A 13,867-nucleotide genomic window follows, 5' to 3' on the forward strand; every position below is an offset into this window, starting at 1 on the left:
ATCCAAGTCTGAGAACACATCAAGAAGATGATGGCACACTGTGAGATTTAAGCCACACTGATGGCACATGGATGGCAGGGATCACATTAAGGAAGCAAAATCACACTGAATTGGTAATGGCCACAAATTAGTGGGTGAAGGCAGATGCAGAAGTGAAGAATGAGAGATGAGCGAACGCACACTGAACTACATTGAGGGTATGAAATACAAAATGGAGAGTAGAGGATACATTGAGGCTGAGAATGCAGACAGAGTGTGAGGCCCACTGAATGCTTGAACAAACTTAGTAGGTAAGGGTATACTGAAACGTGAGGTTACCCGGAGGTGAAAAAGGGACAATGCCAAACCACGGACACAAGAGCATACTCTAGGTTTGAGGAGGGCAAAGAGAAAAGTGAGCAAAGTGATTGGTTAAAGGGGGACACAGTGAGAGGTCTCAGCAGGCTTGAGTGCATACTAAGCAATGAGGGCAGGCAGAAAAATTAAGTAAAAGAGGAAGCCCACTAAAATGTGAAGAGAGATTGAGAATACAGAGAGTGATCATGGCAAACGTACGAGTGAGGCCAAGGTGAGGGAGGGCCTGCTCTCTGTAGAGCTGGTAGCACAAGGATAGGATAGAGAAACACAAAGAGGACACACTGACAGTATTAAGGCTCAATGAGGGGTGTGGCAAGTGAAGTAACAAGTACTCACAGGGTGGGCTAGGGCTCCCCAAGAGATGAAAAGACACATGAAAAAATGTGAGCCTTATAGCATTATAGAGGCGAGGACTCACAGGTATATGGAATCTGCTACGAGACATTGAATGGGCATGCACACAGAGAGGTAGCAGGTGCACAATAAGTAGTGAGGAAAAACTGAGGGACGAGTGCTCATTGTACAACACAGACAGCAATTACAGAAAACAATCAGTGAAATAAAAGGGATGGGGAATAGTTGGGCAGAAGCCTGGACTGCCATGAGCCGCGATTACAGACATGGTGGTAAAGAGCGGGAGTTAGGATCATATGGAGTAGGCGGGAAGGTATTTTGAGATGTAGACTATCTTGGTGTGTATTCAGGTAGGACTCTTACTCAAATCTCAACAAAAGCTTAAGACTTTTTAAAAGATTGCTTTCAGTATTCAATAAATATGGGAGATTTAAAAAAAAGTAATGTATAATGAATAAGAATAATTTTTTCAAATGTAAAACAGTCCCCTGTGTATTAATATAGTATTCTGAAAAGAAGGAATGTTACACCATGGCAGCATGACGATGAGGGAGAAATTCTCCTCTGGGAGACGATAATTGTCAAACAGGTGGATGAAGAGGGCTCACACAAAGAGCCAGGCATTTGAAAGAAATTATCCAAAGTCTGAAATATATTTTGAAAACAACAGGTCAACACAGACAACTGCTATGTCAAGCCAGACCCAAAAAAGAAAGCAACACAGCAGAAACAAATCAAAAGACATGCATTGTTTCCTGGAATCTAAACACCATATATTGTTTTCCAAATCACACTCAATTGACTTCCGGTAGCAATTACATGTATTCTATTTCAAATAGCCCTCATTCATTTTCACATGTACACGGTATGCATTCTAAAACCAGTTTTACTGTGTATTCTAATAATTAGTGAACTTCAGCATAAGCTTTTTGCTTATGTCAAAATCTCGAACCTGAAAACCTCATTACCTCGTTTCTGCTGTTGAATTGCAACAGATCTTAGTAAGGGAGAGCTGCTCAGCATTCCGTAAATGTAGGATTCCACCTGCAAGCGGGACAGTACTGAGGTGTAGGCATGCAGGACCAGTATCTGATGCAAATGTTCCGCTTTCAGCTCCATCAGCTTCCTGAGGTCCTCCAGCACCGACTCATTCATCTCAACCTTCTTGTAATGGTGATACCCCGTTACTTTGGATTGGTCTGAACAAATACCCTGGAAGAAATAAAAGAAAGTCTTTTAAACATATACAATCAGATTAAATAACAACATAAAACAGAATGTTGTTGATTTGTTTAGGGTTTGATGCAGGTGAACACACCAGTACAGCAAAATAAATTACACTGGAAACGAGAAAGGCATGGCATGCAGTCAAAGTACCACATTTTGACTACCTAAAGAGAAGATCTGTATTCCCGTCTACCTTCCTCTATCTTTACCTCGCCTCTTTCCCACATGCTTTCTCTCTTTCATTTTTCGAGCTCTACCTACTTTGCTTTACTTCACAACATTTGACCTCAAACCTTTCTCTATCCCACTCTACTTCTTTATAACTCACCCCTGCTCTCCTAGTTCACTTCTCATCCCTCCTTCCCTCGTTTGCTAAGTGTACTTGTAAAGTGCACATCTCGCCAGGGAGGATATCCTGACGGTAATGGCGGTGACTGCTGCCCAGCCACGTTTCCAGTTATTTCCTGAATTCTAGAGTTGAGCTGGCAACTCTAATGGGGTGGGGGGGGGATTAAGTTACAGACTTTAGGATCCAGGTATAAGAAGGTCCTTTCTCTCTCAATTCATTCTATCCCTCTCTTCTTATGCTCTGTGGCTAACATCTGGCTCTACTTCTCATACCCTACAGCATTCACTACTTTTCCTAATCTGTCTCAATTTCAACACTCTGTAAATTGTCTCCATCTATGCTCTCTCTCTTTCCCTATATTGCTCCATCTCAGCTCTGACTAACACATCTCTCAACATTAGCGCAATATTTTCCCTTTCTCATTACCATGCCTCGCACACTCTCCCTATCGCTACTTTACTATTCTCTCACAACCTCATCACCACTTAGGTTCAATATTCCACTTACTCTATCTAGCTCTTTCCTTTGTCTTTCTTTTCCTCTCCTTACTAGACATCTGAAACTATCAGCGTACACCACCTTTTTAGGGGTTGGAAATAAAATTAAGGCAAACTTTAAAAAAGCAAAAATTAGCGCTATTTTAGAGTCTGCCTGCAGGGCAAAACCTAGCTCATAACTTGCTCCATAGGCGAAATATCAAGACAGGATCACATTGAGGCATTACATTTCTCGTATCATGATTAGTGTATAAAAAGCTTAATTTTGAAAACATAATACAAAATCACGTCATCTTACTACAGCCTCTAGCCTAAAGGCAAACAAATCTTACTTAAAACACTTCAGGTAATGGAGGGTCATAGGATTTGGCATTAGGTTGTGTGAATGATAAGAAACATGGTGACAAATCCTGTTTGTCCCACCCCTAACATCATTTTAATTAACAGCTGTATCTTGGGACTCAGGATTGCTACATATGTTTCCCTTGCAGCTGTAATTGAAACGGCTGTGTACATTGTCCTGCCCTTGGTTTAGGGGCTGAACAATTAAAATTACAGGATCGAGGAGCACAAGGGCCATTGTATACCTTTTCCCCTTTATTTCAATGGCAAAGGGCAGGGGCAAAACCAGCAGAAAATGGGAATTTTAACCCAAATCCATCTCTGCCATTCTGCAAATGGAAAAAAACACCCAGCCCTACTCCTTTACAGAGGTCTTTATGTCTCTTTGTCATGATGCTTCCTTATCAAGCTCCCTCACAGCTGTCCTAAACTTTTATAGCAAAAAAGATCTTAGTTCAACCTTGTTGTTTAAACTATCTGGCTGTAAACTGTCCAAATGTATAGGAGAATGGTATTCTCTTAGCATCAAAATTATTTCGAGATCACCTCCACTTTCGTGCATTAAAACATTTTCTAGAATTTTGAATAGTTTCTGATTATTAGGTTGCGTCTCTACCCAATGTGCAGCCACAGGAGATTTGTGGTAATTCATGTGAATTTTAAGTTTTTTGCTCACTGAATTGTACCTTGGCTTAGCCTCGTCATTTTCAGGGCCGGACTGGGAACCAAAACCGGCCCTGGCAAAGTGGGGAGTGGTTTCGGTGTTGTGCGTCTGTTTGTTGAAGTTGTTGTAGAGGGACTTGATTTTCAGATAGAAGTAGGAGCAGTTTGTAGTCTGCTGCTCCATACCTTTTCAAGACGTCTGCAAGTGCGTCTGGACTCTTGGAGGTCGGTGATGAACCAGGTGGCTGTCTGTTGGGGTTGCAGAGGGGGGCAAGCTTGTCTGCGTAGTTGGTGATCCATCTGTGTGGTTCCTTGGGTGTGAGTTGGCGTCGGTTGAGTTGGCAGGGGGATCATGAGGGTGGAGGTGAGGTGCTCCAGTTTTTTCGCAGAGGGCGTGGTGGTGTAGGTTTGTGAGCGGTGGGTTTGTTGAAAGAGAAGTGCACCCAGTGGTGGTTTGTCCAGGGGGGTTGCGTGGTGTGACTGGAGTGGATGTTGTTATGTCCTGTGAAGGTGGAGTCGAGGGTGTGTCCTGCCTGGGGGGTGGAGGTGGTGACAAGCTGTTTCAGTCCAATGTTGGCGAGGTTGTCTAGGACGGCGGAGGAGTTGGGGTCACTGAAGTTGTCAAGGTGGATGTTTAGGTCTCTGAGCAGTATGTAGTCCAGGGAGGCGGTGGCGTGGGGCGCAATGAGGTCTGTGATGGTTATGGTGAACTCGGTTTGTGGTCCGGGAGGTCTAAAGGTGAGGGTGCCGAGTAGGGTTCGTCTGGATCTGGAAATGGAGGTGTTCCATGGGGACAAGGAGTCATTTGTGCAGGAAGTGGTGAGTCTGAAGGATTCTTGTGTGCAATGGGAAGTCCTCTCCCTAGGTGGTTGGGGCGGTTCTTCCTCTGGATCTTGTAACTGTCAGGGATGGCGGTAGCGATGTCAGGGGCGGAGGTGGGGTTGGTCCAGGTTTCCGCGAAGAAGGCGCCGTCTGGCAAAAGGGTGTTGAGGAGGTCCCAGAACGCTACAGCATGTCTGTGCAGGGAGCGCACGTTGAGGAGGAATAATCAACAACAGATGAGGTTGAATGAACACAATCCTGGTTGAGGGTGTTATAAGAACCTTCAAATGTGTTTCTATTATCATTACAGAATTTTCGTGCAAATTTGATACGTTACTTAGAACGGGGGTTAAGCTAACAAGTACACTCACATTACAAATAGCACCTATTTCCACATTATGAAATGGCACAGATGAACAGACTAGCCTGTGTTTCGAAACATGAGCAGAAGCACTTTGTTGATCCATTCTTGTGTTTCTGCAATAAGACGAGCTCTATTATATTATATTCAGTTTAGTAACAAAAAGGCTTCTATAATAGCAGGGACACCGAAGTGGGGGAAATGCTGCTTCAAACAGCAACAGATTTGTCCCAGATAAGCGTTGAGCAGATATTATTACTGATGTTGTAACAGAAGCTTGAGATAAGGGAACAGTCTACTGAGCATGATAACATCTGTTTCCAATTAAGATATTACGATGTCAACTTAACAGGGAATGACTCTAATTTGGAGTGTCATCTTTGAAGTACGTTACCTTTCATAATATGACAGTCGGGGATGATAAAAAGTGGATAGATTTGAGAAACAGGAGGATTGTGAGCTGGAAAGAATAAACAACTGATGTTTGGGATGCAAGATAGAAGAATTCACAACTTCTCATTCAATATGAAGAGACAAGAGAGAGTAACACACAGGCAATATTGCAAATGGGAGCACGGGCTAACTATATTGCACTTACCATCCACTTTACTGAAAACTCACAGGTTTACAGAGCTTGTAAAGAATTTGAGTACATTAGACAAAATGGTTATATAATGGTTCACAAACTAGAATGATAAAAGTTTAACGAAATGCTGGGTGGGGTTGTGAGGTGAAGTCCTGATCTGATAATTACGATTAAAAAGGTATTAGAACAATGTGAAGATATGCTGTGTGTCGTGACATATAATGAAGTTGTGGAATATTCTATGTTTGTATTAAGAGGATTTTGTGTGATATGCATAATTCCTTAAAGAATTGTGATACACAAACCTCTCTGAGAATTTTACAGATGTCTAGAGAGCTTATTATACGGTGGAAATATCAAATTTGAAAAAAGGCGAACAAAAACATATTAAAAACAATTGTTCCAATCAATCAAGAGTGTCATAAATAATCACTGACAAACACATTGCTAAAGCCTCACACTAGAAATCTCATGTAACAATACAAATGTATAAGAAGCAGGTTTTTAGCAACCAACAATGCTTGGTATGTGTGGAACAGAAACTTGAAATTACTCTCAGATCTTGGGAGTACACAGCCAGCAGTGCAATTCTACAAGAATGCAGAAAATGCTCACAATCTGCATGTCCTTGGAATAATCCTCCTGCCCTGAGGATTCCACAGGATTCGCTCTTTCCAACTGAGCAGATGTTGGCATGTTCACTTCCTTTTACTCTTGGGTGAAAAGGATACATTTCTGCATATCTTAATGAATTGTGGCAAACACCAACTTCTTCTCCAAATTGTTCGGGGTAACTATACAGATCTTCAACCCAATCCTAATCAGAATTTTCAACACACACACTATTTTATTGTAACAACTTGATGCCCACTACCCAAGATTTGTGACCAAATGTTCTTGATGAAAAAGAAAAAAATATGTGAGGATGGACAATAGTATAAGGAAGTTGAATTCAATGCTGATGTATGAGGCTCAAACTAAAGATTGTCTATTTTTCTATCCTGATCTACTCAAAGGATAAGGACATCCTTCAGTTCCTCTGAAAGTGAAACATCTGGCAGTTCAGGTACATTTGTTCCAGATTAGCCACTCTTTTTTTTTAACCAAGTTTGAAGTACAGTGTAACATATCTGGCTAGGAGCGCATCTGTATATTCATATTCACAAAATTACATAGGCTGATACAAATGCTGATAGACAACCCTGTTAGCTAGTGCATACATCCAGCTCAAACGCAGTAGTAAGCATCTTAAAGGTGCTGGCAAAAGCCCTTTTCTGTAACATTATCTAAGCATGTGTGTATTGTGTGGTGTAATCTGTGTGGTATAATCCATCCATCAGCTCTAAAGTTGTCTGTAGAGGAGACTTGAAAAGTGACTTTGCCAATAAGAATTCCAGAAAGTGCTCTATTTCCTGACTTCCTACAACGTTTTTTATTATTGTATCTATTCTTGACTGGAAAATTGACATTTCCTATTCGTCTGTGACTTTTACTCTAACTACAGTAAGAGCATTTTACTTCCCCTACTTAAAAAGTTTGCCATCAGGGATTTTAGAGTAGCATATAGTAAGTTGCTCCAACTCACTGACGACGAGAGTATTTTTTATGTGGGTACATGTCTTAAAATTGTAGTCTGGGCATGCATGCCAGAAGACACCTATTAGAATTGACTTATAGGAATATTATAGTCTAACAACATAGTTTTTTCTCAATTTAATTGTGATTTTTCTGAAATTTCAGTTTTAATATTTTCTGTGATTTTAAAAATGTACTTTTATGGATACTTTTGTTTCCGTATAAAGATACAACTGATTTATTGATTAATTTATTGACTGGCAAATCTGTTTCTGTGTTTTTCGTTCACTTTACTTTTCTGCTCATTATCTCGAGATTTCATCCTTATTTTGTGAAGCTTGGAGAGTGATTTTCTCCCTTTTTTGGTTGAGTCTACCAGACAGCGAAAAATGTCTGGGTGCAAAAGACCTATTGTGGACTAACAAAAATGTACAGTACGCTTTTTTCACAGATGGTACACAGTATTTAAAAAAAGCATTTTGCTTTTCACAATGCTGCACAGCATTGCAAAAATCATTGGCAAAGCCAATAGATCAGTTGGGCGAGACTCACTGACTTTGCCAATGCTTGTTGGTTGAGGTGTTTTTCACTTCTTTGAGCCCACTGTGACTATTTCAGCTCTGTTTATGTGATCTGGCTTCCATACTTTCTCTCCATTAAGAACTCGGGGACAGATGAGGTATAGATGGGGGTTGGGGGAGAGGCAAGACATGTTGTGGGTTCACTTTGACGAAAGGATCTGGGAGCATGATTCCTCATCTTCTTTTCTTGTGATAAGGTATGACCTGCCTGAAAGGCCCTAGACCAAACTCTGCATCAACCCACTCGAACATTTTCACAATTTTGACATCAAGGTACTATTTGTCACTGAAAACTTGAATCAATTTTGAGGTTCATTAGGGTTTTGCCACTGGTGTTTATGACTGCAGCATTGACCATCTGATACTAGAAGACCATCTCTAAGTCCTTTTTTCAGAATGCCTATCCTGATTTCTAGTCCCAAGAATGATTGCAACCTGTCAATAGAAGCCCAGCACGTAGCCAGGCACCTCTAAAACAGCACAAGTATCACAAAAATGCCTGAGCTTCCACCGACTGTCTTTACACTACCTGCCACTCCACAACTAAAAGGTACAACAGGCAAAGAATCGATATACCTTATTGATCCCTATTGATCTGACAGAGCAAAAGGGGGACGGCGGACGTTAGTACCAATCTTCTACTGTAAAACGTAGGTGGTTTGTTAATGAAACCCTTTATTTCCATCTGATTTGCTTAGAAATTACCACAGGAACAGATTTATAAACAATTAACCATTATAATAACTGTTTTGTTGTAAATAGTTTGTGAGAGGTGGATGCTCTGGAATATGTCATTACTATTAACCACAACATTTACCTTGCCTGGGTAGGCGATTCAGTTCTAAACTGTGTACTTATGATACAAAAGCAGTGTGTGGATTTATGGATGATATGGGGGGGAGATAGGTCAAACACACTTTTCACTCTTTCACCTTAGAAGGAATCTGAATGATCTATTTTCTTTATTTACCTGAGGTTTTTGAGCGATTTTCACCCAAATTCTCAAGAGATTTTGCCCACCTTTACAGGAACAGGAGCCACGAGTGAAATCAACCACCTACTAATCTCAAGGGACATAGCATCTGAGAGGGTTTGAGGTTACCCCTACATATTTAAGCGAACACAATATAGTTGATGTAAAATTCAGTTTGGGCACCTCTGCAAAGGTTGACCTGCTCACAGTAAGCAACTTAAGTGGTACTAGATTAAATGATGTTCATTTTAAATAGTATGCGAGTAATTACAATAAATATAGGTCTCAGAATAAGGATCTGCTTAGTATCCAGCAGTAGACCAAGAGAGGTAGTTAAGTCATTTGAAGCTATTTGCTCCACTACTGATTTGAAATTAACCAAAAATAATACTCTTAAGAGAAATTTTTGCTAAGAATTTATTTGAGGATGCATGTAGGAAGGCACTTCCAAATTTTAAGAAGGTATTGAAAAGTTACCCTGTAGATTGTATTGCATTTGCTCACTACAGATCCCAGTATAAGAAAGCCCCAAACATGTGTAAATCCATCATTCGGGAAGAGGCATAGGATAACTTGGTCAAAACTCATGATCTACAAGACTGAAGTCAGTGTTGGTCCGTGTGCAACTCTCCATGTTTTAGAGAGGAAAATTATCCTTCTCTAGATCAGTGTGTTTCGGAAGACCAATGGATAGACCATTATAGCAAAATCTTCTCAGGTGAGAAAGTTACAATGCATGATTTAACTATCCCTGCATCAAACGAGCTTAATGTAATCTGTTTCACTGATGAAATTTAATTGGCATTGAGTAAGAGCCTTATGGGCAAAACAGTAGGACCTAATGGGGGTAACAACTGATTTGTTTGTTAATTGTGCACTCTGTGCTCCACTTTTAACCAATCTGTTGAATGTAGTTTAGTAAGGGCGGGCTCCCTTCTCCTTGGTCTAAAAAGACCATTGACCCCGTTTTTAAGAAGGGAGATAGATCCGACCCCTAGTGTAACAGGCCAATTTATTTGCTTGATAGTTGAAAAGCATTTTTGAAGAGTACTGCTGGAGAGGTTCGAAAACTGGGCTGAGAATGGCTCTATTTTCTCTGATTTACAGTATGATTTCAGGGAAGATTTGGGCAAAGCTTTAATTTGGAATTGTTTGCGGGAAATTACACTAAGGCTAAACAAAGGCTTTCTCTTCCTGGCCTTTATGTACCTCAGAAGTGCTTTAGAATGTGTAACCAAACTAAATGATGGCAGATTATGTATCCAATGGGCATTGATCCTCAAATAATTCATCTGTTGAGACAGCTATACCAGAATGTTACTTCTAGAGTTCGGTATGGATGAGGAGGCCCTTTCCGGAGCAGAGGGGAGTAAGGCAAGGCTGAGTTCTGGTCCCTTTTATATTTACATAGTATATACATGGCCTTGAATAAGCTTTCCTGCAATCTACAACTGATTTATCTAAGATATGCATTCAACCAATAACTGCCTTATTGTACATAGACGGCTCAGGTCCATTGGCTTGTACTGCAAATGGGCTCCACTCACTGTAAGACTCATTTACATTCCATATAGAAGAACTGAATTTAAAAGTGAATTCAAAAAAAGACTTTTGTCATGATTTGAGGAGAAAGGGATTTTCTAAGACCAAACAGTATGTTGTTAAAAACAATTGAACCCCTAAAGTATCTAAAAAAAAATTATATTGGGGTCCTATTTAATAATTAGGGGAAATAGGAATCCAAAATACGGCTCGACTCAGCAGATAAAGAAGACAGTTATGTACATCTTCTGATTTGCTTTAAAAGTAGGATCTAGGCAAATTAGAGAGATGCCCAAAATTTACATCTGTAGAAGCATCTTGGCTGCTATCTATGGACTATCTGGGATTGTGCTGACTGTTGAGTATTACAAAGGGCTGAGAATATAGTTCGCAGAAGTCTCTTAGTCATCTCTCATGCTACCCCAGCATTCATTTACCATTGTACAGAGCAGAGTTGTGGGGATTTGAGAAGTCCCACGACCTCTGCACATCTGAGCACAAATTCCTTAGGGATCTATTGATGCTGCCCAGATATGTTCCCCTCTAACCTCTTATGCTTGATATGGGCAGACGATCTATTGGTGATGTAGCAAGGCTTCGGCTGCAGCTCTTCTTGGCTTGCATTAGGCGAACCCCTGAGCTTCTGCCTTATGCGGAAGCCCTATCTGAGGTTATAAGGCTAGACACTAGTAGTTAAGTGGGGTGATTCCAAATGCCAGGAAAATTAGGTCAGACATAGGGCTCCAAGCTCACTGGGAAAAGCAGGACCCACCGAGGAAAGAAGAGCTGAAAAGTCTTTACTGGGAATGGGTGGACCAACAGGAATGTAGTCAATCACATTTGGGGAGACTAACTGTAGAATTTTATCTCCACAAGCAGGACAGATATTCAGAGCCCTTTTTAGATATAATCCAAGTCCCCGGGACTGGACTTTATATATTAATTGCAGGTTTGGAACACTCCCGGTCTGTGAAACTACAGCTAACTGGCATTCATGTAATCCAACCCCAAATGACTGCCCATGTTATGTTCGCATGCCTGGCATACTCCACACCAAGGGCGAAGTGGCTAAAACGGATTTGCCGGCAACTGAGTACACAGGACCATTGCGTTGCCCTGCGTATTCTTAGGTCAGACTCTAGACCGCTCTTTGTCTGCAGTGTGGCCAAGTTCCTAAGCCATGCATGGCTTATAACACGAAAGAACCAGACAGGAACACAGCAGTCCCTTGTAGCATGAGGACAACATGCAGCTGATGTAGGGCTCTTATGATGGTAGCACATGTCTTATTTATACACCTTGCACGTGCACTTTTATGATCTTAGTCTCCCCATAATGCTTCCCAGAGAGGGGATTGTAAATCGAGCCCCAGTCTAAAAGAAGGAAGGCAGCCATTGCAGATCATATGGGAAACGTTCTAATCCCAGATATTAGACGGGCAACTACATAGATCAGTACACACTTTTGCAAAGCATTCCTATTAAGAGTACATCCATGGCAGATACTCTATGAGGTATGTTTGCATAACCATTTCAGACATATCTCATTATGTTTTGAGTTTGTTTGCTCCAAAGTAAGCTTTAAATGTGCTACTCTATTCTACAGTTTTTGATTATCAATGATGATAAGGAAAGGAGCATAACTTTAAAGTGTGTAGTATCTACGGAAGAAGAAAATTAATATTCCTTCTGATCAGGTTTGCATACAAATGAAAAATTTAGAAATGAGATACACCCTTTTAGATCATCTGAAACTTTATCCATGGTTACTGTTTCGTCCAATTTTCTCGTCATTCATCTGAATCGCTCTACTAGGTTATCATCTCTCAATCTCCTTTTATATCAAAAGGAAAGAATGTACACCATTTCAAATAAATATAGAATTTGAACCAGAGGACTATGCAGTTAAATTATTGCAAGGAACCAAATGCCAAAACTGCATTACAGAACTGTTGTGAGCCACAGCTTTATTCGATATACCACCATGAAGCAAAATTTGGTAATTTAATATTTAAAGAAATTGTCACTAGGAGGAAATTATCAATTAGGTTTTAGGAGGGGCTAAATATGGTCCATTTGATATGACCACACTTTATGCAGACCGACAAGGTGTTATAGAAAATATTGCAATGAAATTCATACTACACATATCCAAACTTCCGAATGCATTATGTAACCCGTATGAAGTACACCACTAAATGGTTTACAAAATCAAAGTGGTTTGCTCATGGCTGCACTTCTTGGGAAACTGTTGCATGCAAACAAACTACCTGTAGTGTCAAATGTTCGTCTATAAAGGTCCACAGTCTGCTTGAAAGGCTCTCCAGGTCTGAAGTCATGCCTTGTAGCTCAGTTTCAGCAAGCAGCAACTGCTTCCTACATCGCCAGTAGTTCATGAGAAGTTCATAGAAGTCATGTCTATCCTGATATGCAATATGCTCAAATTCTTCCAAGTATGAGTCCACATTCTCCAACCAAGAACATGGCTCAATCAGCTTCAACTGTTCCTTTGTAAATGGCAGCAGCTCTGGCACAGTCGGAATTTCCGGATACAAATGTTCATAATGTATCAAAGGCTTGGTTGGTAGAATCGCTTCTTGCCCGTCTATAAATTGAGGGGGAAGTTCTGGGTATATTGGCTTGACCTCTAAATGCACAAGCAGTTCATTAACCTCATAGCAATGGTGTGAAGTCCTCGGCTCAAGCTCCAGTGATGAAAGGAGTGCAGGTTTTGGAGCGGCCAGTACATCTGATGTTTTTTGATCAAATACACTTAGAGTTTCTTGTTGGAAGCAGGTGTTGTTTGAAGATTCATTGCATAAGGATAATCCATTCTTTTCTAAAAGGGGTCCTTTTTCTTCAGTTCTGAGATATGTCCTTTCATCACTTATCCTGCTTTCCTGGAGTTGAGTCTCTACAAGCACCACGTTACCATTAGCATCGTCCTTTACAGCTGCGCATCTAGCATCCACAGTATCCATAAGTGGAGAAGATGGATAATGCACATCACAGTTTATTTCACTGGGGACATTTGTTTCATCAGTCAACTGGATTTCTGTAAATTCAGATGCTATCTGTGTTTCCGCACTGGAAAGCGGTTGAGTAGGAGGATCGTTTGCTATCTTCAGGCTGTCTTTATCAAAGTCCACAGTAGCACATTCTTCTTTTCGGACCTGAATGGTCGATTTCTTTTTTTCCTAAGAATCAAAAATACAAATATAGATTTTATAATTGGTAAGTAGTAAAAAGCATGTTGAGAAAATCTGCAACAGTAGTAATGGTACTATTAAATTACAAACACTTATCTCTATGTGTAGACCTTAATAAACTGATTTGACACTTTTTAAAAGTGCACAAAAAACTAAGACATTTGGAGAACACATGATAATAAATATAACACAGCAGAGGCATCTCACTGTGAGCAAATATACTTGAAAGTTTATCCAACCACATGTAAATATACAACCTTTATTACCAGATCAAAAAGGAAACATGTTTAGCTACTGCTTTACCATTTGACTAGGACCTGTTTTCACCTATATTGTTAGCACGAATCCTTGAAAGCTACAGAAGGAAAACAGCCATAGTAGAGAGTGATGAAAACTAAAGGAAGCAGGAATGGCAGACGTTTAATTGATG

The 13,867-nt window shown here is 40.4% G+C and overlaps 1 protein-coding gene across 1 annotated transcript in view; it reads right to left on the reverse strand.

The window, feature by feature from the left end:
* Positions 1–13,867, reverse strand: part of EPG5 (ectopic P-granules 5 autophagy tethering factor) — a 682,187-nt gene that overhangs the window by 606,093 nt on the left and 62,227 nt on the right. Inside the window, exons 2-3 of the mRNA XM_086960335.1 lie at positions 12,499–13,425; positions 1,680–1,923 (exon numbers count right to left, since the gene is read on the reverse strand). Coding sequence (XP_086816461.1) covers positions 1,680–1,923; positions 12,499–13,425 — 1,171 coding nt within the window. The remainder of the gene's footprint in view (positions 1–1,679; positions 1,924–12,498; positions 13,426–13,867) is intronic.

This window comes from Lissotriton vulgaris, chromosome 3_1 (assembly GCF_964263255.1).
Source record: "Lissotriton vulgaris chromosome 3_1, aLisVul1.2, whole genome shotgun sequence".
Classification (NCBI taxonomy): Eukaryota; Metazoa; Chordata; class Amphibia; order Caudata; family Salamandridae; genus Lissotriton; species Lissotriton vulgaris.